The following is a 23,455-nucleotide window of genomic DNA, read 5'->3' as shown; positions in this document are numbered from 1 at the left end:
CTAACCTCCCTCTCCCGAAGCAACTCCCCCCCCAGCTCCCGCTGGAGCAGCGACACCAATCAAAGCAACCCTAGGAGCCAAGAATCAGGCCGCCGCTCCTGGGCGGACGTAGCCAGAGACCCCCAAAACACAGCGCCAAAGAATAGGGGCAACGGCAGGCCCCTGAACCCTGCTAGGCCCCGGCCTGGCCCGCCCCCTAAGCCAAAGGAAGACAATCGAATCTTTGTCACAATCTCTGACCCAGCAGTGCGATTACAACAACCCTCCCCCTTTGTAGTAAGACAGGCAGTCTGCAGGAGCATTGAAGGAATCACCCTTCAAGACATCCCCACTGCATCGCCAATTAACACAGGCTGGGCAATCACGCCTGCAGGCAAAACAATTAGGGATCAACTCCTAACCCAAGAAAACCAGGAGCTTATAGTAAAAGCACTAGGTGGGGATGCAATCAGGACCCTAGAACACTGGATTAACTACGCCGTACAAGGAGTTCCTAGCTCTTTCCGGACTCTAGATGGCACTGAACTACCTACTACCATCCAGCTAGTAGAGGAGGAAGTCTGCTCACAAACAGGCAAGCAGCCAGTTAGCTGCAGAACCTCACGACACGGGGCCAACCAGAATGGCCTAACTACCTGGATCATATCATACAAGGAGCCAGTCCGCTCATTCCAGCTCTTTGGCACTAGCCAGTTCTCTAAAGAAATCCACAAACACCCTGCTATACAGCGACACAATCCAGGCTGCCAACAATACTGCAACGCCGCCCGCTGCACTAGAGTAGCCCGCTGTGGACACTGTGGGGACCGCACAGATAGACACCAAGGGCTCTATGGGGACAGCTGCCCTCATAAAGCCAAGTGTGCTAACTGCCATGGCCCTCACCCAGCTAGTCACTCCAACTGTCCTGCAGCCCCTCGCCGGGCGCATGGACACATAATTAAGCCCACTAAGACTGAACTAAACTCTATCCGCCGCGCAGGCAGAGCAACATACCAGCATCTCTACAGGACTGTAGAAGAAACCCTTAACCAAGCAACGTCGCAGCACGAGGATACCCCCCTAGAGGCCACCTAAGAGATCCTAGCTCCCCACTCTCCTCTCCAAAGGCAAGCACCAGAGGAAGAGAGCAGGGCAGCTACAACTGAAATTAGCAGCGCCTCTCAAGCATCCTTACCCACTAGCAGGGAAAAGAGACCAAGACGGGCTGCTGCAGGCCGTGCAAACCTAAATGTGAGGGACATGTCTGCCAACAGTATGCGCCCACGATCAACTATCTACACTGACCCCTCCACCTCAGAGAGGGAGGACACCAGCATGAGCGATGAGCCACCATCCACATGTTAGGACATCCACACATGCCCTCTACCTACAACAGGCATCGACAGCCTAGCCAGCAGAGAAACCAACTCCGCATATGCTGGGCCAACGTCGGCAGAAGCTCACCCTGCCACATTACAATACTAGAAGTATCCTTCCAGAAGGGCATAGACGTTGTATGCGTCCAAGAGCCCTTTACTTGTGCTAACTCAAGGACCTCCACCCACCCCAGCTTCAGACACCTCGCACCTATCAGCACCTGGGACACTCCTAACGCACTAGGCTCAGCCCACCCTAGGGTGATGACCTATATCCGCAAAGGGCACCACCTCAAACTCCAGACCAGAGAAAGTCTTGATCACCTAGACCTGCTGTGGGCTGTTGTAAACGGAGTCTCGATACTAAACTGCTACAGACAGCCACTTACCCCAGACGTACTCCAATACGTTACGCATCTCACACCCCCCCAACACTGCGTTATAGGAGGGGACTTCAACGTCAGACACGAATCCTTCGAACCCACTGTTTCCGCAGCTAGCGGCGGCATAGAGCTCGCCAGGTGGGCCGCCGCCGCCTCTATGGACTATATTGGCGTGCCAGGACAGCCGACACACTGTGCTGGACATGTCATTGATCTCACCTTCTCTAATGTCCCGTTCGCTCAGTCTGCTGTAGATGCTGACATGCACAGCGGGTCAGACCACGAGACGATAGTAACTTCTGTCTCCACTTCCACACTCAGCACCCCGCACCTAGACCAGTATCACTATAGAGTCCCAGAGGCAAGCCTACCAAAGTTCACTGGGCTAGTGGAAATAGGCGTCCAGAGCATCCCAGATCCGCGTGCGGCACGGGATGCGGCACAACTAGACAACTGTGTTACGCTGCTGACAGAGACTGTGCAGCACTCTATACAAACAGCAGGCAAGCTCGACCGCAAGGAGGGACGCGCTGCGCCGTGGTGGACCAAGGAATGCAAGACTGCCTACCAAGCCCACAAACGCGCTCGACAGCACTACTCAGGCAGACCTCCGCTAGAAGAAACACGAGCCTTCAAGACTACAGTCAGACAGGCCAAAAGGCAATACTAGAGGCACGTCATTAATAACGCCAAGGACGACAAGGATCTGTTCAAGGTCATTGCCTGGCATAAGCTCACACCAGAGAACCAGGACACTCCGCTTATTATAGACAACAGGACAACATCTGACCCCCTAGAGAAGGCTGAGGCACTTAGACAGGAAGTTCTCAATCGGTACACAGCGGATGACGATCTCAGCCACCACCCAGATCAGGAGACTGCGGCTCCTCTGCCGTGGAGCACACACATCTCACTAGAGGAGTCTGAGCGAAACACAATAGGGGTCACCAGCACCTCCCCAGGCACGGACCGCTCTACAGTGCGACTGCTCCGCGCCTGCTGGGCCCAGGTTGGGGAACTCATACAACGGATCTTCCAGCGGTGCCTTGAACTGAACCACTTCCCTGCACAGTGGAAGCTGGCAGAAGTAGCCATGATACCTAAGGTAGGAAAGAAAGACCGGACGTCACCCCGGTCATGGAGGCCTATAGCACTCCTCTCCTGCATTGGAAAGGGGCTCGAACGAACAGTGGCCAGAAGAATCGCGTGGACGGCTATGACCTACAAGATCCTTAGCCCCCAACATGGAGGCGCCCTCCCAAAGCGCTCTGCTGTAGATCTTACTGCAGCGTTCACTCACAATACAGAGGCTGCTTGGGCAAAAGGCCAGCACGTTACCATGGTCACCTTGGACGTGCAAGGCGCCTTTGACGCTCTCCTCAAGAACCGCCTGCTTCACTAGATGGCCCAACAGGGATGGCCGCAAAGGACGATCCTCTTTGTCAACTCTTTCCTCACTGACCGAAGAGTTCAGGTGCGCCTTGGCCAGGTCACCACCCCTAGCTACCCAGTCGCCTGTGGCACGCCCCAAGGATCACCCCTCTCTCCTGTCCTATACACACTGTACCTAGCCGAGCTACTATCTATGGACACGCAACAAAGGTTTGGATACGCAGACGACATATGCCTATACCGGGCCTCGCACTCTCTAGATAAGAACGTTGAGCTCCTAGCAGCAGACCTACGACAGATCAGAGCATGGGGAACAGCGAATAAGGTCACCTTTGCCCCAGAAAAACAAGAGATGATCCACCTCACTCGACAAAAGAGCAACTACGCGCCACCCTGTGTAGTAGACAAGCAGCTTACAATTAACCTAATCTTACTAAGTAGGTCAAGAAACCAGCCAGCCCTCTAATAGCTCGGGATCTGGTTCAACCGCAAACTTACCTTTAAGCGGCACGTAGCCACACACAACGCAAAGGCGGCCAAGGTGGCCTATCACATCCGCAGCCTAGCAAACACGGCCTACGGACCACCAGCCAGCTCTCTCCGCAAGGCCACTATTGCCTGCGTATATCCGTCCCTTCTGTATGGGGCTGAGTGTTGGTACAGAGGCCGTACTAAGCCTCCACGCACACTGAAACCTGGCAGACCAGCAGAAGTCAGCGCCTATGTCGGATGGCATATAGCGGTCATGGACAAAACACTGGCTATAGCAGCAAGAGGCATCCTCCCAGTGTGGCGAACGACCCCTACTGCTACTCTCTTCCGAGACGCCGGCCTACCCTCAGCTGCCAACGCGCTAGAAGAAGCCAAACTTCGCTTTGCGACACATCTACGCACTGTAGATGCAGAACACCCACTTGCCGGCCGCATGGCAGCCATCAGGATGAGCGTAGGCAGGACGGCTGGAAAGCTGCAACGAATGCGGACCAAAGTCCAGTATCTAGGATCTCTCCTGCCTAAGATACCTAGGACAATACTAACAGCCCCCCACTACTCGCCCGGCTGCCAAACGGACCCAGCAATAGGCATAGACAAAGAGACTGCAGCAAAGGCCTTCAAAGAATGGTAGACCTACCTGCCACCTTTAGACGTGACCATCTTCTCAGACGGCTCTGAGCAGTACACAACAGAAGGAGAAAGGCGGGTTACCTATGGCTTTGCTGTGTACCAGGATGGAAAACAACTTAATACTGGACGCGGGTCGCTTCACCCTATCTCACACGTCTTTGACGCGGAAGCAGTAGGTGCGTGGAGGGGCCTCCAGCACACTATAAGACATCCAGCGCTCCGCACCCGCCGAATCTGGCTGTGCGTAGACAGCACCTCCGTCATATGGTGCTTGAAGGGCAGCGCATCCCCGACCTCTCAATGGGCCTTCCTGGAGTGTCACGGCGCTATGGATACCCACGACGTCTCTATCAAATGGGCCCCTGGGCACCTAGGCATTGAAGGAAACGAAGCGGCAGATAGGCTGGCAGACCTAGAAGCTCAGCACCCATCACCGCCAACTGGAAAGGCTGCTATGCCTACACTCTCAGGCATCAAGACAATAGCCCGCCAGACACTGCGACACACACAGCAGATCTGGTGGTCTGGAAAGAAGACTAAGCTCTCTGTATGGTACAAAAGATGGGAGTTAGGCTACTCACTACGCAGCAGACTACCTGAGTTGGACCTACTAAGAGCCACCCTAGCTAGACTGCTCTCAATCCGATCTATGCACGGCGACTTTGCCTAGTACCACCAAAAGTTCAGCCACAACGACGCAATACTCACCTGCTCATGCGGACGCAACAAGACGCCAGAGCACCTTGCGCTCTGCCGCAAGACCCTAGGGACCTTTGGCCGGTGGCCACTCCGACCAGCTATACCACCGTCCAGCTGGAATGATGGCCTAGCGTACACTGCTGCGCTGATTGGAGATCCAGAGGCTTTCGAAGCCTTTCTCCAACTCACACAGTACTACACCAAAGTCTGCCCCCGGTAGCTCACCCTGTGCTGCGACAGCAGCAAACAACTGCACTCTTTCCTTACTCTCCTTCTTACTCTCCCTCTTCCTCTCTCCCACTCTTCGGGCACTTACCTGCCTCTGAACACAGACAAGGGATCCACCCTAATGTACACAGATTGCTCAGTCTCCCCAGTTGGAAGGGGAGCTGTAGCACAACATGGTAGCAACACCCGCGCAGGCAAGAAATGCTTTCTAGGGTAGTGTATTCGCACTGTAATCCCATAGCTTAGCACGTCGTATATGCCCTTCGGGAGGCGAGATGGTGGACTTCATCCTCATCAATTAGACGTAAAATGAATACCAACCAACCAACCAACCTATTTAACCCAACGTTATCCTCCGCTGCTTCGCTGAATCAACCCCTGAGAGCTCTGACGTATCCAGCTCAGTTTCCACATACAGTGGCAAAGACTGGCTCAAAATTGAGACTTTGTTACGGAAGGTAGTGAGATAGGAGAGTAGTTAGGAGGTAAAGAAGCTGAAGCGCTCACTCCACCACATCTCAATCTAGAACTCAATCCTCCACCACGAGAATGAGGGCTTTAAAAGGGCTCTTAAGACTCAAAAGAAGCATAACAAGAAGAGCAAGGGACCTGCACTTCAGCTTGAACAGGAGGAGTATCATGGTGGAGCAGTATTCTACTCTCCTCACAGAGTTGAGAGAGCACGCAACTATGAGAGGACTAGACAACAAGAACAGGAGGCAGAGGAGTCTAAAAAAGCAGAGGTAGCTAGGTCAAGGCACGCTAATAAGCTATGCAATGAGAAGATCGCTCATGAGAAGCGTGAGAAGCGGGTAAAGGAGAAGGCAGAGCGAGACCAAGTCAAAGCTAAGCAGGCTGAGGAGGTAGCTGAACGTAAGGCTCAAAAAGAGCGTAAAAAAGAAGCTAACAACGCTGAGAAAGCTGTAAAATTGTCTCATAGAGACAAACGGAAGGCTTCACGGTCTGTAGCTCCCAGAAAGAAGCATGATTGTGGTGCAGCAGCTACGCAGCGTGGTGTCGTTACTGCAGTACCTGCCCCAGTACAGTCCGTGCGCAGTCAACGAGCCAGTTCAGTCAACGAGCCACCCCACCAATATGGGACGATCAAAAAGATGAGGTTATTGAGCCACACACAATAGCTATTTTCGTGAGATTTTTCGAGGTATTGCTATAAAGAAGCTTCTAGATCATTTGCACTGCTTTAATCTCGCTGGCGTCTTGAGTTGGCAGCCATTTCTGCCAAATTTGGGTGGGGGAGACGCCTCAGGCGGACCAGCGTTAACCTGACTTAATGCAGCCGCACCACGACAACGCTTTGCTGGATTTTCTGCTGCTTTGTGTGAGGCTTTTCGCTTACGCTTGTTTGCTGTATCGTGGCTTTTTTGAGTGGTTGCAGCTTGTTGTTGTTGCTTTTTAAGCGCCCGTTCTGCAGCGCGTTCCTCAGCGCGCTGTTTCTGCTCGCGATCACGCTTAATTCTGGCTTGTTGTTGAGCCACCTTCGCAGCTTCTTGATTCTGCTTTTTGTGAGCTGCTTCTGCTGCTCTTGCCTCTCTATCGCGAGTTTTTTTGAGTTGTAGCTCCGCGGCTTCGTCCAGTTCTGCGGCCTTGCGCGCGCGCGCGCTGGCAAGCTTCCTGGGACTGTAGAATACAGCACCGCCGTGCCAATTGTCGCCTTCTTGTGTAGTTAGTGTTGTAGACTTGGTTAGGCGCTTCTTGATGAGGTTGATTTTAGCGTGTAGCTCCGCGTTCTGGAGTTGTAGAAGCTCGTTGTTGACCTGCAGCGAGTGCAGGCCTTGGGACAGCCGTTTGGCTTCAAATTTGGCCTTGTCAGCCACTGCAGCATCAAAAATTTTGCGCAATTGAGGCCAGGTATCGCCGTCGCCTTGCTCCCCAATTCCTGGCTCATCATCTTGTTGTTGTGGGCCATTGTTGAAGCGTTGAAGTACTGGGTCTGCGTCCATCGGCCATACGCCTGTAGCTTGGAAACTCTTCAATATAAGATCGTGAGTCATTGTAGAGCTCTAAGCCGGCCAAAAGTTGCTATAGAAGTCGCGTTTGGTGATCCTTGAGAGGCCTTGGGTTCGCTGGAGGCGTTGGGTAAGCTCCTCAGTGTAGTGCTTTGAAAGCGGCGCAAAGAGCACAACATCTAACGGCTGCAAGCTGTGGGTTGAATGGGGAGGATACACTATAACCATGATGCGTTTGGCTTCACAATACTCCAAAAAATCTGGCGTGAGGTGGCTGGCGTGGCCGTCAAGTATCAGAAGGCGCCATTGCCAGCAAGCTTTGGCTGCAGTATAGCGTTTGAACACCTGTTAAAGCCAGGCAAGTCCCAAGGCGTTATTTGACCATCCTGAAGCTGAGTAGGATACAAAAATTTGGTGTTATTCAGCTAAAAGATCGTTAACCTAGCTTGATTGAACCCCGGAGGTGCCCTAGTAGATGAGAGCGGGCGGTAATGCATCTCCAGAAGCGCATACGCAAGCCAGCAGCGTTACCTATTCTCTGTTGCCATCTCTTATTGCTGCTGTACGCTCTTTTGACTTATAAACTGCCTTAGAGAAGATCCTTTTGGTGCAGTGGGCGATGCCAACGTAGAAGCCTTTCTCATCCATATTGTACGTGTTGCGCTTGTCAATGCCATGTTCTCGCATCTTAGAGTGCAGCAAGTTAAAGTACAACTTGTATTTATGCTTGTTGTCAGCCAGGTGACGCCTACAATCCATACCAGTGTCGTATTTGGTGATGAGCTTGTCAGGATGGCGGTGTTGAAACTGGGTAATCCAGCTTTCAGAGACCTCTTGCTGCGCAACCACGCTGCTGAAATTTTTCAAAATACTTTGTGTAGGTGGTACACCATCCCTTGTACACCTTTCTATGTATCTAATTAACTCATCCTCTTGTTGTGGGTTAAGGTTTTGTTAGTCTTTGGCCGCCTGTGTGTCCTTAGAGCCCTGTGCACCCTTGTGCCTTCGCGACAGCGTTGTTTGATCAACTCCAAATGCTTTTGCAACTTGGCAGTACAAGAATTTATCTCCAGCCTTACGCGATTTAATATATTTAATTGCTTCTTGAATTGGGTCTATGGTTGTGGAGTTATGACGCGTTGAAGTTGGGTGGGTTCATGTGGCAGCGGGGTTTGGGGTGGCTCGTTGACTGAACTGGCTCGTTGACTGCGCACGGACTGTATGGCCGAGCTTAATCCAAGGAAGCATCTGAACAAAACCATCAGAAGTGAAGGGAGACAGCAATACCCCCAAATTTCACAAGGGTCGTCCTTCCGGTCAATCCGGGCCAAAGAGGGGCTACCGGAGGCCTTTCGGCTATTCAAGACCCAGAGTCACCTGTCTATGGTGCGGAGAGACCGGAAATATCCGGCCCGACTGCCTCAAGAACAAGGAATCTGACAAGGACTCTCCCTAGACAACCTTGGGAAAAGTGAAAGGGCAGAAAGATTAATCTCCGCTCTTGCTGCCCATGTTGAAGTCTCTACTATGGTATTCGGCAAAAGTAGTGTACAATGGCCGTGCACGCAGGGGTGTGAGCAAGAAAAGAGCCAGGAAGTGGAAGTGGGGCTTAACACAAGCACCATCCAATTAAAGATAGCTCTGCTGATGATCAAGCAAGTGGTTGTTAATCACAAGTACAGCCACTGCACTGACTAGTGTACAATACTTTTGCCGGATACCACAGTAAGGAGAAGAAAGAGTCAGTGACCCTTCATGAGGCACTGTACCAAACCCTGCAACTATTGACAGTCAAGGTTGTCTTTGGGCCTTTTGGGACAAATCAGCCATAAATGCGTTGGTTAATGGCGGTTCGCAACTCAACTTGTTGTCAAATATTCTAGCAAAGAAGTTAGACCTTTAAATAAGTCCTATAACATGCCTCACAGGTATGTGACCGGCCCGGGTATGTGACCGGGTTTTGCCAAGACCACATCAAACTTCACCTATAATGTCTCAACGCAACAACACAGTACAGCTCTCAAACAAAGTAGATATACAGCTTACGCTTCAGGCTATTCAAAAAGACGCGACACTTACAGTATCACGCGCAGCAACTATCTACAAGGTGTTAGAAAGTACGCTAAGACGACGACGCGCTGGAATGCTCTCTCAACGCAATTGGAAGCCTAAATCAATAAACCTGACAGGTACTAAAGAGGAGGTAATTGTCTAGCATGTATTGAGGCTAGACGAGCAAGGATACCCGCCGCGGCTCACTAATGTGAAGGATATGGCCAATTCTCTGCTTGCTGAGCGCCACCACCCACCTGTTCGCAAGAACTAGGCTAGCACCTTTGTTAAGTGTTGGCTAGAGCTTAAAGTCAAGTTTAATTGAAAGTACACCTGCAAGAGAGCCCTGTGTAAGGATCCTAAGGTGATAGGAGACTAGTTCCGCCTAGTGGAGAATACTAAAGCTAAGTATAGTATCCTAGATAAAGACACCTACAACTTTGATAAGTCTAGCTTCATGATAGGCGTTATATCTACTAGAGCTGTTGTCACAGGCTCTGAGCGCTGAAGAAGGCTAAAGACAGTGCAGCAGGGCGACAGAGAGTGGACCAGTATTATCCAGGGCATCAATGCAAAGGGCCGGTCTATCCCGCCCTTTGTTAACGTAGGTGTAGGGCGAGTCGCCCACTTTTGCCAAGACCCTCCCCCATCAAACCCTATTATGGCCCAAAACACCACAAACTGGCGCTGCATAAGGCAAAACAAGCTGTAATATTACTAAGAGACCTCTTTAATATTATTCTTGCACATTTGCGTGTTGTGTCTACCCTCTCTACACTGTCTACAGTGTTGTTAGGAGGGTTTACCTCCTTTAGCGCGCACTAGCTTCTTTCCCCTCTTTCTATTACTACGCGCTCTAAACACCTTTAGAGCAGTTAACTGCTAGCCCTCTTTAACTGCAAGGCTTCCCTTAGCTTAAATATACTTTCTTTTGTGCAATTTGCGTTGTGTAGTGGCCTTAGCAGCTACTTTAAGCTTATAGATTTGTTTTTGTGCAAGCGCAAGCTCATGCAACAGGATAGCTCCCCCCTTTGCGTAGTGCTTAATTGCGCTTAGAATAGAAGTAGGTGAGCTACCCTGCTCCCTCTTATATTTGTCCTAAATTAGAGTTAATTGCAACTTAAATTCTAGGGTATTGCTTAGGGTTTGCAACTGCTAGGGCTTGTTGTTACAGGGAGTAGTAGTGATAGAGTGCGCAGCTTTGTATTAAGGGATAATATAACCCTTTCTAGGTTAAAAGGGACTAATTTAGCCGCTTAGAACCCTCCCTAGATATTATAAGGGGTTATAGCTTTCTTGTAAGCTGCTTTAAAGCATAACAGGAACTCCTACTTTGTAATGTGGTTAATCTAGTTACAAATAAGCTTATTAACCTTGTCCCTATACGCCTTCCTTAGAGGGCTAAACCAACTCACGTGAAGTGGCTGCAGGTGTGCGATAAGTGCGCAGGCATATATAGAGCTATAATCTCGTAATTTTTGCAGTATTGCTAGAATTCTGTAGAGTTGTGGCTCTCATAACTATTAAAAATTAGCGTACAGTAAGTACTAACAGTGTGTGTCTTTGTATGCCTGTTAAAGTGCTTCAACTAGTTCAACCTTATGTAACGGTTGAGAGGAGAAGCAGATCACGTGTTGTTGGCGGTGGTCTGGTGCTACTTCCTCATGTTGTTGAGCACCTCTTACCTCAGCTGCATCACAAACACGTCATCAAAACAGACCCTGCAGAGAGCCTTGGAGAGCAAAGACACGAGCAACCCGACAACACAGAACACGACAATACACTCGTTATATACATTTGCTCTTGATACCGCAACAGATTAGTTAGTTGTAGGGTGTCTTGTGATCCTTAATCAGGTGTATGTGGCGTACAGCAATTGTCTTGCTGATGTTTGTGTTCAGGTCAGCCAAAGCCTTCATCTAAGTTTAATACTCAGAGCAGCGGCGCTCCTATTAATTGCATTCCTATTACCAAGACTCTTGGTCGTCTGCAGTCAAATTAGAGAGCCTAGTAGCTCTATCTTTGTAGTTAATAAGTTGAGGCTTAGTAGCCTCTGTCAGTTCAGGGAGAAGCTCTCTAGATATATCAGGATTAATGTATTGACAGAGACTTTGGTGGTTGGCAACGTCTCAGCGAATAAACTACTAACGTACTCTATCACCGAGCCAGTCATATCACCAAACTAGTTAAAAACTCTTAGCGCGCCCAACTTATGTTGCAGCAACTTAAATTACTTGCTATTAAACAGTAATCTAGTGTACTGTGTACTTGCATTAGATTTAGAATCTTCTCCTGTATCTTTCTAATACGTTTAATGTAACGGTCTAGACTCTAAAGCTAAAGAAGAGCTAGAGCTAGCCGGTTACATTAGCTTATGTAACGGTCTAGACTCTTAGAGTCTAGACCGTTACAGCTTAGCCGGCTTGGCTTAAGCTGGATATATATTATCTACGCAGTTAACTAGGCGTCTAGTTAACTTGTGCATGCTTTTTAGCAAAAGTTGTTAGGAAGTAGATATCCTTTATTGGCCTTTGGCCAGACTACTACATTTAAGTGTTGTGCCTAGTGCCCCTACAGTTTCTACAGCGCTGTTAGGCTAAATAGGTCCTTTCTTAAGTATCTGCACTACAAGTCTTCTTTAACAGCTAAGCTACTACAGACACCTTAGCAGCTACCTGTGATGCTGCTAGGCCGTACTTAAGTGTGCTGCTATGCTAAATCTGCTTTCGCTTGCGCGACTTCCTCCTACTTATAACTACTAATTGCTCTTTAAGCTTAGTAATACAAGCAGCTTAAAGCGCTTTTTAGTGCAGCATTAATTCACCACCTTTAATAAGCTAAGAGAAGCTAGCCTAAGCTGTGACTAGTAACTAGGTAAAGGAGTTATATATAAGCCTTAACTAAGATCTAAACTTGTGTGTATTGCTTAGAGTCCTTAACTGCCACAGTGTCTCTAGTAGAGGGGGTGATAGTAGGGTACAGTGCCGCACCTTAAGGCAATCTAACACTACCTGCGCGTTAGTAGGGACTAGCCCTAACACCTTAAAGGCCTTCTAACAGTTAGCCTTTATAAATATATTAAGGAATATGTCCCTAAAGGCTAGTAGGAAGCCTTCCTTATTAATATAGAAGATGTGTTAGTGTGCTAAGTCTTAAACACATTAGGAGTACTTATACTTTAAAAGTAAGAAATAGACTATATTAAGTAGCTAGAGGATGCGTAACAAGTAAGGTAGTATATAGAGAGTAAGGATTTAGTTCTCTAGGTAATAGTCCTTAAACTCCTAGTTAAGATAGCTCTTATAGCTGTCTAAGATAAGCAACCTATACACTTCTACCTAACGCGTCTCTGTATGCGTGTTAAAGTGCTTTAACTACTTAAGGCTAAGTGTGTTATTTATCTAACTATTCTTAGAGACTAAGAGCTTCTAATTATAGGGTATGTCTATCTCCTTATACTAGGCAGAGATGTGGACGCGTCCTTTGTAGATGATGAAAGGTGGGGTTGCATACCCAGCGGCGCAGATGCTCTGAATAATGGTAACCCACTCGCGATCGCCTGGCTGAACAAGCTCTAGCTGAGCACGTCTCTCTAAGCCTTTTAAATCCTTTAAGGACAAAGCAACACCTATCTAGAACCTAGTTTTATTAAAGTTGTGCATGTTGTTATTGCAAACGCTATACTTAACTTTAGTATCCTTGTAACGACGCAGGCAAGAAGAGAGATATCCGGAATAGGTGTGAATCCGCTACGAGGCATATGGGAGTGCTGGGATGATAAGAACACCAGGATATATTCTCTACACCTATAGGTCTTGTACAAAAGGATATAGAAAAACTACTCTACAAAGCTACAGTTCCTTGCTCCTTATATATGAGGGTTTGGTGGCAGTTTGGTGTAAGCTCATGCCATGCGACAAGGGCCATGGTCATGAGTTGCTAGAACCGTATCCTAGTGGTATCGGGTCACTGTTCGTAGAGCGTTGTTACAATCCTCTACTTGCTTAAACTACGTGCTAATTATCTTAGGATCTTCCTGTAGTATCCTCTGTCTATCCTTAGCTTAAATAAAGGCTATTTTAAGCTTGTCTAAACGTGTTACAAGCCTGCTAGCCTATAGCTTACTAACAGGCTCTTCACTACGCACACCAAGTATCTTATTAGCTATATCTGCTACCTTATATAGCTAGGGCACAAATCCTTATAATTAAGGTTAAGTATATACTAGACAATTGTCTGCTCCTCTAGTATAGTAAGTTTCTAGTAATTAGCTTGTATATCTAGTTAAAACGTAATATTGCAAAGGCAATTAGAGACCTACTAATAAGGTATATTTAACGCTCTAGCAGCGCAGTGGATACTGCGAAATTAGCTAGCATAGAACGCCTAGATAGCAAAGATAACTCTGCCTTCTCTAGTAGTATTCTAAAGTTGTTGTTGTTAAGGCATGTTGTGTTAGGGTAAAAGGTGGTTGTGCCAAGAGAAAGTGGCCGGTTCAGTGATATGGCCGGCTTGGTGATAATCTACGTTAAGGATGTATTAGAAAACTGTCTGCTCTTCAGTTGCAGTAAGCTTCTAGCAGTTTGCGCGTACGTTGAGTCAAAATGGAGTATTGTTGGCGCGTTCAGAGAGCCTGCGCTGGTTGACGTTAAACGCAGCAGCAGCAGCCCGATGGCTCTGAAACTGTCCAGTATTATAGGCCTGGAGAGCAAGCTGCAGTGTCCCTTTGTGTTGAAGCAATAAGTCGTGATGTTGTTAAGACATACTGTAAAGTGCAGAGTTGTGTTGGTCTTGGCAGGTTTTGACCGGTTCGGTGATATGACCGGCTCGGTGATAGAGTACGTTGGGTAAAATAGTCGTTAGGCGTGTTCATTATGACTGACACGCTTCACATCGGGATTAGACTTAGTAGCTATTGTAGAGGCTGTAGTCGCATGAATGGATCCAGGCAGAGATCCAGACAATGTGTGTTGTGGGCATACGCGGTAATAGATGCGTCGTGGGCAAATGCGGTAACAGCAACGTGCGACTTGTGAGTAGAGTAACGTTACAGCAGCGGATGAGAACAATCCTGTGCACCCAGGCTCATAACTGTTGCAGTGGAGTGAACAGTGCGCTTATGCAGGAAGAATTGAATGATTGAACTTAGGTTGTATTGTGTGCAGCTACGAACAGTAGATATACACGATTGGCTGTAAACAGCGCTAATGTAGGATGGGTAGTCGTATCTCACCGAGGGTGAGGTGCGGTTGCCTATGGGGCAAGAGAGATTCAAACCGTGACAGACGAAGCATAGCTTAAAGTTAGTTTAATAAATATAACGTATCTATGTGTATTATAAGTCTGTGCATATTAATAGTAACCTAGCTATCTTTAATGCCTATAAACTAAACAATCAACAATAGGTACCTTAAGGAAAACAGGACGTAACGCTGGATCTGTAATATCTGGGACAGATGGTTTGCCCGTAATGTTCAAACAATGATTTATGTGCTCTTCCTCCATAACGTTGCTAGGTACGGCCCATAACTCATGGTTCAAAAGCTTCATACGCTTCTCAAGTGTGTATATGCAGTGAAGATAGTGAAAAGTGCCGTGCGAGTAGATGAGCTCGTAGTGGCCTCCCAACGTATACTCCTTGTCAGCTTTATGGAGGCCGTCTGGATCGGAAAACATGGATATGTTGAGACTCTCCCACTCCGAAATATACTGCTTATACATGGTATGGTCCAGGCACTCCGGCCGCACCCAGGTGCCAATGATGAAGTCGAAAACGCATCCCTTGCGTTGACCTTCTTCTGATGTGGCTCCGCACGAGCCCAGATTGGTGGGCACCGGTAGCGGCCGGTAGGAAAATCTCGTCCCGAAGTGATATGCGCCTGCCGTGGTGACAAAAACCAGTACCAGCAGTGAGAGTGCAAGTGCCCATGTGCCAATCTGACTCGTTGCTCTCCACGCAAGCGGCTCAAGAAAGTGCAGCTTTTGGCGGAAAGAAGTCTTCTCAGAAGGGCCGCCAGGGAGCAAAATCTCCTCGTCAGACCGTCGCTCCTCGCTAGCGTCGGAGAGTAGTCTATAGTTCTCTGCCATGGTGGGTCCCACACTGGAAAGAAAGGGGCTCAAGCTGTAGATTTGGGCACGAAAGCAAGTGACAGATTTGAAAGAGACCAGAATGTGTGGCGGTACTCTTTGTTCTGACACTCTCCTGGTAGAAAAGTATGTTTTATACCCGACAGGGAAAATCCAATATTTACCCGAATAGCCGTTGCGTCAAACAATCCATTGTTTTTCCGCCTGATTTACCGATTGCATCCTCTGAGAGCTCCTAAACTGCCATCTCTATCGTGGGAATCCATATTTCGCGACTTATTCTTCGGTAGTTAGAGAATCGAATGTCCAAATTGAGGTTCATACAAAGTTCTCCATGCTACAGCCATTGCTAATACATATATATGCAAGTTACCTAGACTTTCTCTATCAGAGAAACAGAATAACTACAGAACCTCAATCACACCAGTGACGTGCTGCGCGTAGATCGCATCAACACATCCCACAATAATGTTCACGTGGTCGAAGAAAAAGCGGCAGGGCACCTCACGCCCCGTTTCAAGAGATCCAACCTATGACCCATTGCTCGCAAGCGAAGAAGAACAAGACTACGAAAACAAAACACCTGGTGAATCCCAACGATTTATGACCTGGGCCGCCGTCCTCGGTATCCTCGTCCTATGCACAGCAGGAGCTTCACTCATAACAGTCGGCACAAGCAGTCTACAGCCATATGCTTATGAGCGATATGACCCGCGCATCAAAAGGTGCGGCGAAACAGCCCAAGAAGCAACGACACGCGGTTGCGAGTTCGATCCTATCACGTTCTCCTGGTTGCCGCCCGACTGTGTCGACCATGGCTTGATCGACGAGTTCCGCGCCACGGGGTGGACCTTGTATGCAGGTCGGAATACAACAGCCACACTGATCGAAGAGGACTGGGCCATGGGAATAGATGAGAAAAGGCACGCCTGGCTTACCAGAAAAGACTATATACTCCACTGCGTTTTTGTGTGGAAGATAATGCACCGGGCTATTGCGTTGGGGAGAAGCCTTCCCACAGTCGTGAGTTCGTACGCTGAGACCGAGCTTTGTGGTCGAATATTGGAGGAACATGAGTCAGCAAATGACATTGCTTATAAGGTCGCTGTACAATTTCCGGCATGTTAGTTTGTAGTAGACTAAGATTTTTATTCTATGCTATTAACGTACCTCACGGGTGTGTCGGTCACACGGGTGCGTCGGTTACTTTTGCCAAGCTCCTACCAAACTACCCCTTCTACACTAATGCCTCCATAACACCACCAGTCTAACGCGTCAAAGGAAAGCCAGGTACAGCTTGCACAGGATATCAAACAAGACGCGAATATCTCTCAGCGATGCGCTGCAGCCTACTATGTTATACCTCAAAGCACACTAAGTGACCGACGCGCTGGACGACGCTCACGAGCAGATTACAGGCCTCACTCACGGAATCTGGAAGACAACGAAGAGGAGGTGGTTGTTGACCACATACTTGGGCTTGTTGCGCGAGGATTTCTTCCAAGACTCGCAGCTGTGGCTGATATGGCCAACTCTTTGCGCGCGGAGCGCAATCTAGGCCATGTTGGCACAAACTGGCCCAGTACGTTCGTTAAGCGCCAACTAGAGCTCACAGTGAAGTTTAATCGCAAGTATGATTACAAGAGAGCCCTCTGCGAGGATCGAAAGGTCATCCTTGGCTGGTTCTGCCTTGTGGAAAATATTAAAGCCAAGTATGGTATTGTCAGATTCTGTTGCGGCATCAAGGGCAAATGTATATAACGATTGTATTGTGTTCTTCTGTGTTGTTGTTCTGCTTGTATCTTTTCTCTCCAAGGCTCGCTGCGGGGTCTGTTTTGATGACGTGTTTGTGATGCAGCTGAGGTAAGAGGTGCTCAACAACATGAGGAAGTAGCACCAGACCACCGCCAACAACACGTGATCCGCTTCTCCTCTCAACCGTTACAGAACCAGCGCACTTGCGCAGATTTCACACGCTGTAGCACTATACTAGAACTCTCTACTCTAAGGATTGCACACTAGAATAGTGTTGCTAAGTCTAGCAACTGTACCGTGTCCGTGCGCGCAATGCACGCGGTCGCGCAATGCACGATATCCTCAAAATAGGCTACTTTTTCAACGCGTCACAACACAACAACATAACTCCAATTGAAGCTGCGCTTGCGCATATAAATGCACTTGAATCTGGAGAGAAACTTGTCTATTAAAAAATTGCAGATCAATACAGTTGCAGTCGGTCAACGTTGTCGCGGAGGCACCGGCAGCAGACAACGTCGCGTGCAGTCAAGGACTCTGAGCAGCACAAACTCAACCCACAACAAGAGGCAGAGCTTGTAAAGTATATACAAGAACTCACTACCCGTCGCTTACCACCTACAAGAGAGATGATACGAAATTTCGCCTCTGCTGTAGCGCAGGAGACGCTCTCTGATAGCTGGGTCACTCGCTTCCTCCACCGTCACAACAACTGCCTCCTGCCACGTTGGGCCACCGCTATGGACTCCAATCGCCACTACGCCGAGTCATATACCAAGTATAAACAGTACTTTGATATACCCTACTCTAAGATTGATGAGTACAACATAGAGCCAGAAAACACATACAATATGGACGAGAAGGGCTTTATGATAGGGGTCATTGGCAGGTCAAAAAGAGTATTCAACAAGCTTCAATATGAGAGGAAGGAGGTGCGGCAGTCTATACAAGCTGGTAACCGGGAGTGGGTGACAGTGCTGGCTTGTGTATGTGCTGATGGGAGTGCTTTACCACCTGGTATCATATATGAGGCAGCTGGGCCAGCTATACGATCGAGCTGGGTGGACGATATCAAACCAGAACAGCACTCAGCACACTTCACTACATCCCCTACAGGCTGGACAAACAACAACGTTGGCCTTGCCTGGCTTGAACAGGTGTTTGATCGCTATACCAAGCAGAAATCACGTGTGCAGTACCGGCTCTTAGTTGTAGATGGCCATGGCTCCCATATAACGATGGAGTTCATCAAGTACTGTGATGATCATCGAATTCTGCTGGCTATACTGCCCCCGCACTCAACCCAGACTCTCCAGCCGTTGGACGTAGTCTGCTTCGCCCCACTGGCTCATTTCTATACTATTGAGCTCACTGAGTACCTCCAGCAAAGTCTAGGGTGGCTCCCAGTTAAGAAAGGTGACTTCTTTCCACTATTCTGGCGTGCTTGGGTGAAGAGCTTTACAGAGAGTACTGTATTGAGCTCCTTCAGAGTTACTGGGATATGCCCACCTGATAGTCACCGAACACCAATCTTTCGATTTTTGGGTTACCCTCCTGGGAGCCCTAAAAATCACAGCACCTGAACAAGCTCGCCGCGCCGTTTCCAGGCGTGCCTCTAACGTCCACCTAGGCCCCCGCGCTGACGCGCAGAGGAGCCTACTAGGATGGCAGAGTCACCCTCTTCTCGCCACACAGGGTCCCCAGACCCGGTTGGTTGGTTGGTTGGTTGGTATTCATTTTACGTCTAGTTGATGGGGATCAAGTCCACCATCTCGCCTCCCGAAGGGCATATACGACGTGCTAAGCTATGGAATTACAGTGCTAGCACACTACCTTAGAAAGCATTTCTTGCCTGCGCGGGTATTGCTACCATATCAGAGCTACAGCTCCCCTTCCAGTTAGGGAGACTAAGCAGTTTGTGTACATCAGGGTGAATCCCTTGTGTGTGTTCCAAGGCAGGTAAGTGCCCGAAGCAGGTAAGTGCTAGAGAAGTAGGGGAGAGGGAGAGGGAGGGTTAGAGGGAGGGTAAGGAGAGAGTACAGCTATTTGCTGCTGTCGCAGCACCGCGTGAGCTACCAGGGGCAGACCTTAGTGTAGTACTGTGTGAGTTAGATAAAGGCTTCGAAAGCCTCTAGATCTCCAATCAGCGCGGCAGTATACGCTATGCCATCGTTCTAGCTAGTTGGTGTTATAGGTGGTTAAAGTGGCCATCAGCCAAAGGTCCCAAGGGTCTTGCGGCAGAGCGCAAGGTGCTCTAGCGTCTTGTCATGTCCACATGAGCAGGTGAGTGTTGCGTTGTTGTGACTAAACTTTTAGTAGTACTAGGCGAAGTTGCTGTGCATAGATTAGATTAAGAGCAGTCTAGCTAAGGTGGCTCTTAGTAGGTCTAACTTAGGTAGTCTGCTGCGTAGTAAGTAGCCTAACTCCTATCTCTTATACTATGTAGAGAGGCTTCCTTTCTTCTTAGACCACTATGTCTGCTGTGCATTGTGCAGTGCTTGGCAGGCAACTAACTTGATGCCTGAGAGTGTTGGCATAGCAGCTTTTCTAGTTGGGGGTGATGGGTGCTGGGCTTCTAGGTTCGCTAGCCTGTCTGCCGCTTCGTTTCCCTCGATGCCTAGGTGTCCAGGGGCCCATTTGATGGAGACGTCGTGTGTCTCCATAGCACCATGGCACTCCAGGAAGGCCCACTGAGAGGTAGAGGGTGCGTTGCCCCTGAGGCACCATATCACTGAGGTGCTGTCTATGCACAGCCAGATTCGGCGAGTGCGGAGCGCTGGTTGTCTTATAGTGTGCTGGAGACCCCTCTATGCTCCTACTGCTTCCGCGTCGAAGACGTGTGAGGTAGGCTGAAGTGACCCGCGTCCAGTGTGAAGTTGTTTTCTATCCTGATATACTGCAAAGCTGTAGGTAACCTACTTTTCTCCTTCCTTTGTGTACTGTTTAGAGCCATCTAAGAAGATAGTAATATCTAAAGGTAGGAGGTGGTCCTACTATTCTGTAAAGGCCTTGGCTGTAGTCTTTTTGTCTGTGCCTATTGTTGGGTCTGTTTAGCAGCTAGGTGAGTAGTGAAGGGATGTTAGTATTGTCCTAGGTATCTCTGGCAGAAGAGATCCTAGATACTAGACTTTAGTTCGTATTTGTTGCAGCTTTCCAGCTGTCCAGCCTATGCTCATCCTTATGGCTGCTGTGCGGCTGGCCAGTGGATGCTCCGCATCTATGGTGCGTAGATGGGTCGCAAAGCGGAGTTTGGCTTCTTCAAGCGCAGTGGCAGCTGAGGGTAGTCCGGCGTCTTGGAAGAGAGTAGCAGTAGGGGTTGTTCGCCACACTGGGAGGATGCCTCTCGCTGCTATAGCTAGTGTTTTGTCCATGACAGCTATGTGCCACCTGACATAGGTGCTGACTTTGGCTGGTCTGCCTGGTTTGAGTGTGCGTGGAGGTTTAGTACGGCCTCTGTACCAGCACTCGGCCCCATACAGAAGGGACGGGTACACGCAGGCCAGGGTGGCCTTGCGGAGGGAGCTGGCTGGTGGCCCGTAGGCCGTGTTTGCTAGGCTGCGGATGTGATAGGCTACCTTGGCTGCTTTTGCGTTGTGTGTGGCTACATGTTGCTTGAAGGTAAGTTTGCGGTTAAACTAGATCCCTAGCTATTAGAGAGCTAGCTAGGTTCTTAACCTGCTTAGTAAGATTAGGTTAATTGTAAGCTAATTGTCTACCACACAGGGTGGCGCGTAGCTACTCTTCTGTCAAGTGAGGTGAATTATTTCCTGTTTTTTAGGCGCAAAGGTGACTATGTTAGCTGTACCCTATACTCTGATCTGTTGTAGGTCTGCTGCTAGGAGCTTAACGTTCTTATCTAGGGAGTGTGAGGCCTGATACAAGCATATGTCATCTGCATATCTGAATCTTCTTTTTGTGTCTGCAGACAGCAGCTCTGCCAGGTACAGTGTGTACAGGACTGGGGAGAGTGGTGATCCCTGCGGTGTGCCGCAGGCGACTAGGTAGCTAGGGGTAGTGGCTTAGCCTAGGCAGACTTAGACCCTTTAATTAGTGAGGAAAGAGTTAACAAAGAGGATAGTCCTTTGCGGCTAGCCCTGTTTAGCCATCTAGTGCAGCAGGCGGTTCTTAAGGAGAGCGTCGAAGGCGCCTTGCACATCTAAGGTGACTATTGTGACATGCTGGCCTTTTGCCCACGCAGCTTCAGTATTGTGGGTGAACGCTGCAGTAAGATCTACAGCAGAGCGTTTTAGGAGGGTGCCTCCATGTTAGGGGCTAAGGATCTTGTAGGTTATAGCAGTCTACGCGATTCTTCTAGCCACTGTTTGTTCGAGACCCTTTCTAATGCAGGAGAGGAGTGCTATAGGCCTCCAGGATCAAGGCGAAGTCCTGTCCTTCTTCCCTACCTTGGGGATCATGGCTACTTCTGCCAGCTTCCATTGCGCAGGGAAGTAGTTGAGTTCAAGGCACCGCTGGAAGATCCGTCGTATGAGTTCCCTAATTTGGGCCCAGCAGGCGCGGAGCAGTCGCACTGTAGAGCGGTCCGTGCCTAGGGAGGTGCTGGTGACCCCTATTGTGTTTCGCTCAGACTCCTCTAGTGAGATATGTGTACTCCACGGGAGAGGGGCCGCAGTTTCCTCATCTAGGTAGTGGCTGAGATCGTCATCTGCTGTGTATCAATTAAGGACTTCCTGTCTAAGTGCCTCAGCCTTCTCTAGGGGGTTAGATATTGTCCTGTTGTTGATGTTAAGCGGAGTGTCCTAGTTCTCTAGTGTAAGCTTATACTAGGCAATAACCTTAAACAGGTCCTTGTTGTCCTTAGTAGTGTTAATAACATGCCTCTAGTATTGCCTTTTAGCCTGTCTAACTGTAGTCTTAAAGGCTCGTGTTTCTTCTAGCAGAGGTCTGCCTAAGCAGGTCTGTCGAGCGCGTTTGTAGGCTTGGTAGGCAGTCTTGCACTCCTTGGTCCACCAAGGCGCAGCACGTCCTTCTTTGCGATCAAGCTTGCCCGCTGTTTGTATAGAGTGCTGCACAGTCTCTGTCAGCAGTGCAACACAGTCGTCTAGTTGTGCCGCATCATGTGCCGCACGCGGATCTGGGATGCTCTGGACGCCTATTTCCACTAGCCCAGTGAACTTTGGTAGGCTTGCCTCTGGAACTCTGTAGTGGTGCTGGTCTAGGTGCAGAGTACCGAGTGTGGAAGTAGAGACAGAGGTTACTATTGTCTCGTGGTCTGACCCGCAATGCATGCTAGCATCAACAGCAGACTGGGCAAATGGGATGTTAGAGAAGGTAAGGTCAAGGACATGGCCAGCGCAGTGTGTTGGCTGCCCCGGCACACCAATGTAGTCCATAGAGGCGTTAGCAGCCCACCTGGCGAGCTCTATGCCGCCGCTGGCTGCGGAAACAGAGGGCTCAAAGGATTCGTGTCTGACGTTAAAGTCCCCTCCTACAACGCAGTGTTGGGGGGGCGTAAGGTGCGTAACGTATTGGAGTACGTCAGGGGTAAGTGGCTGTCTGTAGCAGTTGAGTATTAAGACTCTGTTCACAACAGCCCACAGCAGGTCTAGGTAATTAAGGCTTTGTCTAGCCTAGAGCTTCAAGTGGTATCCTTTGCAGATGTAGGTCATCACCTAAGGGCAGGTTGCGCCTAGTACGTTAGGAGCGTCCTAGGTGCTAATAGGTGCGAGGTGTCTAAAGCCTAGGTGGGTGGAGGTCCTTAAGTTAGCACAGGTGAAAGGCTCTTAGACGCATACAACATCCATGTCCTTCTGAAAGGCCGCTTCTAGGATTGTAATGTGGCAGGGTGAGCTCCTGCCGACGTTGGCCCAGCATATGCGGAGCTAGTCTCCCTGCTGGCCAGGCCGTTGTTGCCTGTTGCGGGCGGAGGGTGTGTGTTAGTGTCCTAACATGTAGATAGTGACTAATTGCTCATGCTGATGTCCTCCCTCTTAGAGGTTAAGGGGTTAGTGTAGATAGTTGGTCGTGGGAGCAGACTGTTAGCTGACATGTCCCTTACATTCAGGTTCGTATGGCCTGCAGCGGCCCATCTTGGTCTCTTTTCTCTACCAGTGGTGGGCAAGGATGCTTGAGAGGCGCTGCTTGTTCCAGTTGGAGCTGCCCTGCTATCCTCTTCTAGTGCCCGCCCCCGTGGAGGAGGGTGGGGGGCCGCTATCTCCTGCGCGGTCTCTAGGGGGGTATCTTCATGCTGAGGCGATGCCTAATTAAGGGTCTCCTCATGCTGCGGCGTTGCCTGGTTAAGCGTCTCTTCTACCGTCCTGTAGAGGTGCTGGTATGTTGCTCTGCCTGCGCGACGGATAGCGTTTAGTTCAGTCTTGGTGGGCTTGATTATGTGTCCATGCACCCGGCGAGGGGCAGCGGGGCAGTTGGAGTGACTGGCCGGGTGTGGGCC

At 49.3% G+C, this 23,455-nt stretch overlaps 8 protein-coding genes and 1 pseudogene across 9 annotated transcripts; 3 read left to right on the top strand and 6 right to left on the bottom strand.

Moving 5' to 3' along the window:
- Positions 1–6,384: 6,384 nt before the first annotated feature.
- Positions 6,385–7,462, bottom strand: M421DRAFT_415475 (uncharacterized protein; the record flags this gene model as incomplete). Its single annotated transcript, XM_033590714.1, has 1 exon — positions 6,385–7,462. A coding segment is annotated over exon 1 (627 nt), but the record flags the coding sequence as incomplete, so codon positions are not given.
- A 221-nt stretch (positions 7,463–7,683) lies between these two features.
- Positions 7,684–7,983, bottom strand: M421DRAFT_51288 (uncharacterized protein; the record flags this gene model as incomplete). The annotated part of the gene is made up of 1 exon (XM_033594918.1): positions 7,684–7,983. A coding segment is annotated over one exon (300 nt), but the record flags the coding sequence as incomplete, so codon positions are not given.
- Positions 7,984–8,106: 123 nt separating this feature from the next.
- Positions 8,107–8,271, bottom strand: M421DRAFT_50433 (uncharacterized protein; the record flags this gene model as incomplete). The annotated part of the gene is made up of 1 exon (XM_033594830.1): positions 8,107–8,271. A coding segment is annotated over one exon (165 nt), but the record flags the coding sequence as incomplete, so codon positions are not given.
- A 419-nt stretch (positions 8,272–8,690) lies between these two features.
- M421DRAFT_389062 (uncharacterized protein) lies at positions 8,691–9,811 on the top strand. The gene has a single exon (XM_033589959.1). The coding sequence runs from the start codon at positions 9,143–9,145 to the stop codon at positions 9,365–9,367; it is 225 nt and encodes a 74-aa protein (XP_033454699.1). The 5' UTR covers positions 8,691–9,142; the 3' UTR covers positions 9,368–9,811.
- M421DRAFT_389058 (uncharacterized protein) lies at positions 9,167–9,915 on the bottom strand. The gene has a single exon (XM_033589958.1). It carries the CDS (start codon positions 9,895–9,897, stop codon positions 9,637–9,639), a length of 261 nt encoding a protein of 86 aa, XP_033454698.1. The 5' UTR covers positions 9,898–9,915; the 3' UTR covers positions 9,167–9,636.
- Positions 9,916–10,693: 778 nt separating this feature from the next.
- Positions 10,694–12,807, bottom strand: M421DRAFT_389056 (annotated as a pseudogene; the record flags this gene model as incomplete). Its single annotated transcript has 3 exons — positions 10,694–10,792; positions 10,813–10,858; positions 12,664–12,807. Coding segments are annotated over 3 exons (289 nt in total), but the record flags the coding sequence as incomplete, so codon positions are not given.
- Positions 12,808–14,524: 1,717 nt separating this feature from the next.
- On the bottom strand, positions 14,525–15,382 carry M421DRAFT_415474 (uncharacterized protein). The gene has a single exon (XM_033590713.1). It carries the CDS (start codon positions 15,289–15,291, stop codon positions 14,578–14,580), a length of 714 nt encoding a protein of 237 aa, XP_033454697.1. The 5' UTR covers positions 15,292–15,382; the 3' UTR covers positions 14,525–14,577.
- Positions 15,383–15,692: 310 nt separating this feature from the next.
- On the top strand, positions 15,693–16,493 carry M421DRAFT_415473 (uncharacterized protein). The gene has a single exon (XM_033590712.1). It carries the CDS (start codon positions 15,760–15,762, stop codon positions 16,417–16,419), a length of 660 nt encoding a protein of 219 aa, XP_033454696.1. The 5' UTR covers positions 15,693–15,759; the 3' UTR covers positions 16,420–16,493.
- Positions 16,494–17,261: 768 nt separating this feature from the next.
- Positions 17,262–18,554, top strand: M421DRAFT_121226 (DDE-domain-containing protein; the record flags this gene model as incomplete). The annotated part of the gene is made up of 1 exon (XM_033587300.1): positions 17,262–18,554. A coding segment is annotated over exon 1 (879 nt), but the record flags the coding sequence as incomplete, so codon positions are not given.
- Positions 18,555–23,455: the final 4,901 nt, after the last annotated feature.

The sequence above is a fragment of the Didymella exigua genome (assembly GCF_010094145.1).
Source record: "Didymella exigua CBS 183.55 unplaced genomic scaffold M421scaffold_1, whole genome shotgun sequence".
Lineage (NCBI taxonomy): Eukaryota > Fungi > Ascomycota > Dothideomycetes > Pleosporales > Didymellaceae > Didymella > Didymella exigua.
The sequence above is the reverse complement of the archived record's forward strand: the minus strand, read 5'-3'. Positions and strand labels throughout refer to the sequence as shown.

Excerpts from the sequence above, each read along its gene's own strand:
- M421DRAFT_389062 (XM_033589959.1), top strand. The coding sequence starts at position 9,143 with ATGTCTCAACGCAACAACACAGTACAGCTCTCAAACAAAGTAGATATA.
- M421DRAFT_389058 (XM_033589958.1), bottom strand. The coding sequence starts at position 9,897 with ATGCAGCGCCAGTTTGTGGTGTTTTGGGCCATAATAGGGTTTGATGGG.
- M421DRAFT_415474 (XM_033590713.1), bottom strand. The coding sequence starts at position 15,291 with ATGGCAGAGAACTATAGACTACTCTCCGACGCTAGCGAGGAGCGACGG.
- M421DRAFT_415473 (XM_033590712.1), top strand. The coding sequence starts at position 15,760 with ATGTTCACGTGGTCGAAGAAAAAGCGGCAGGGCACCTCACGCCCCGTT.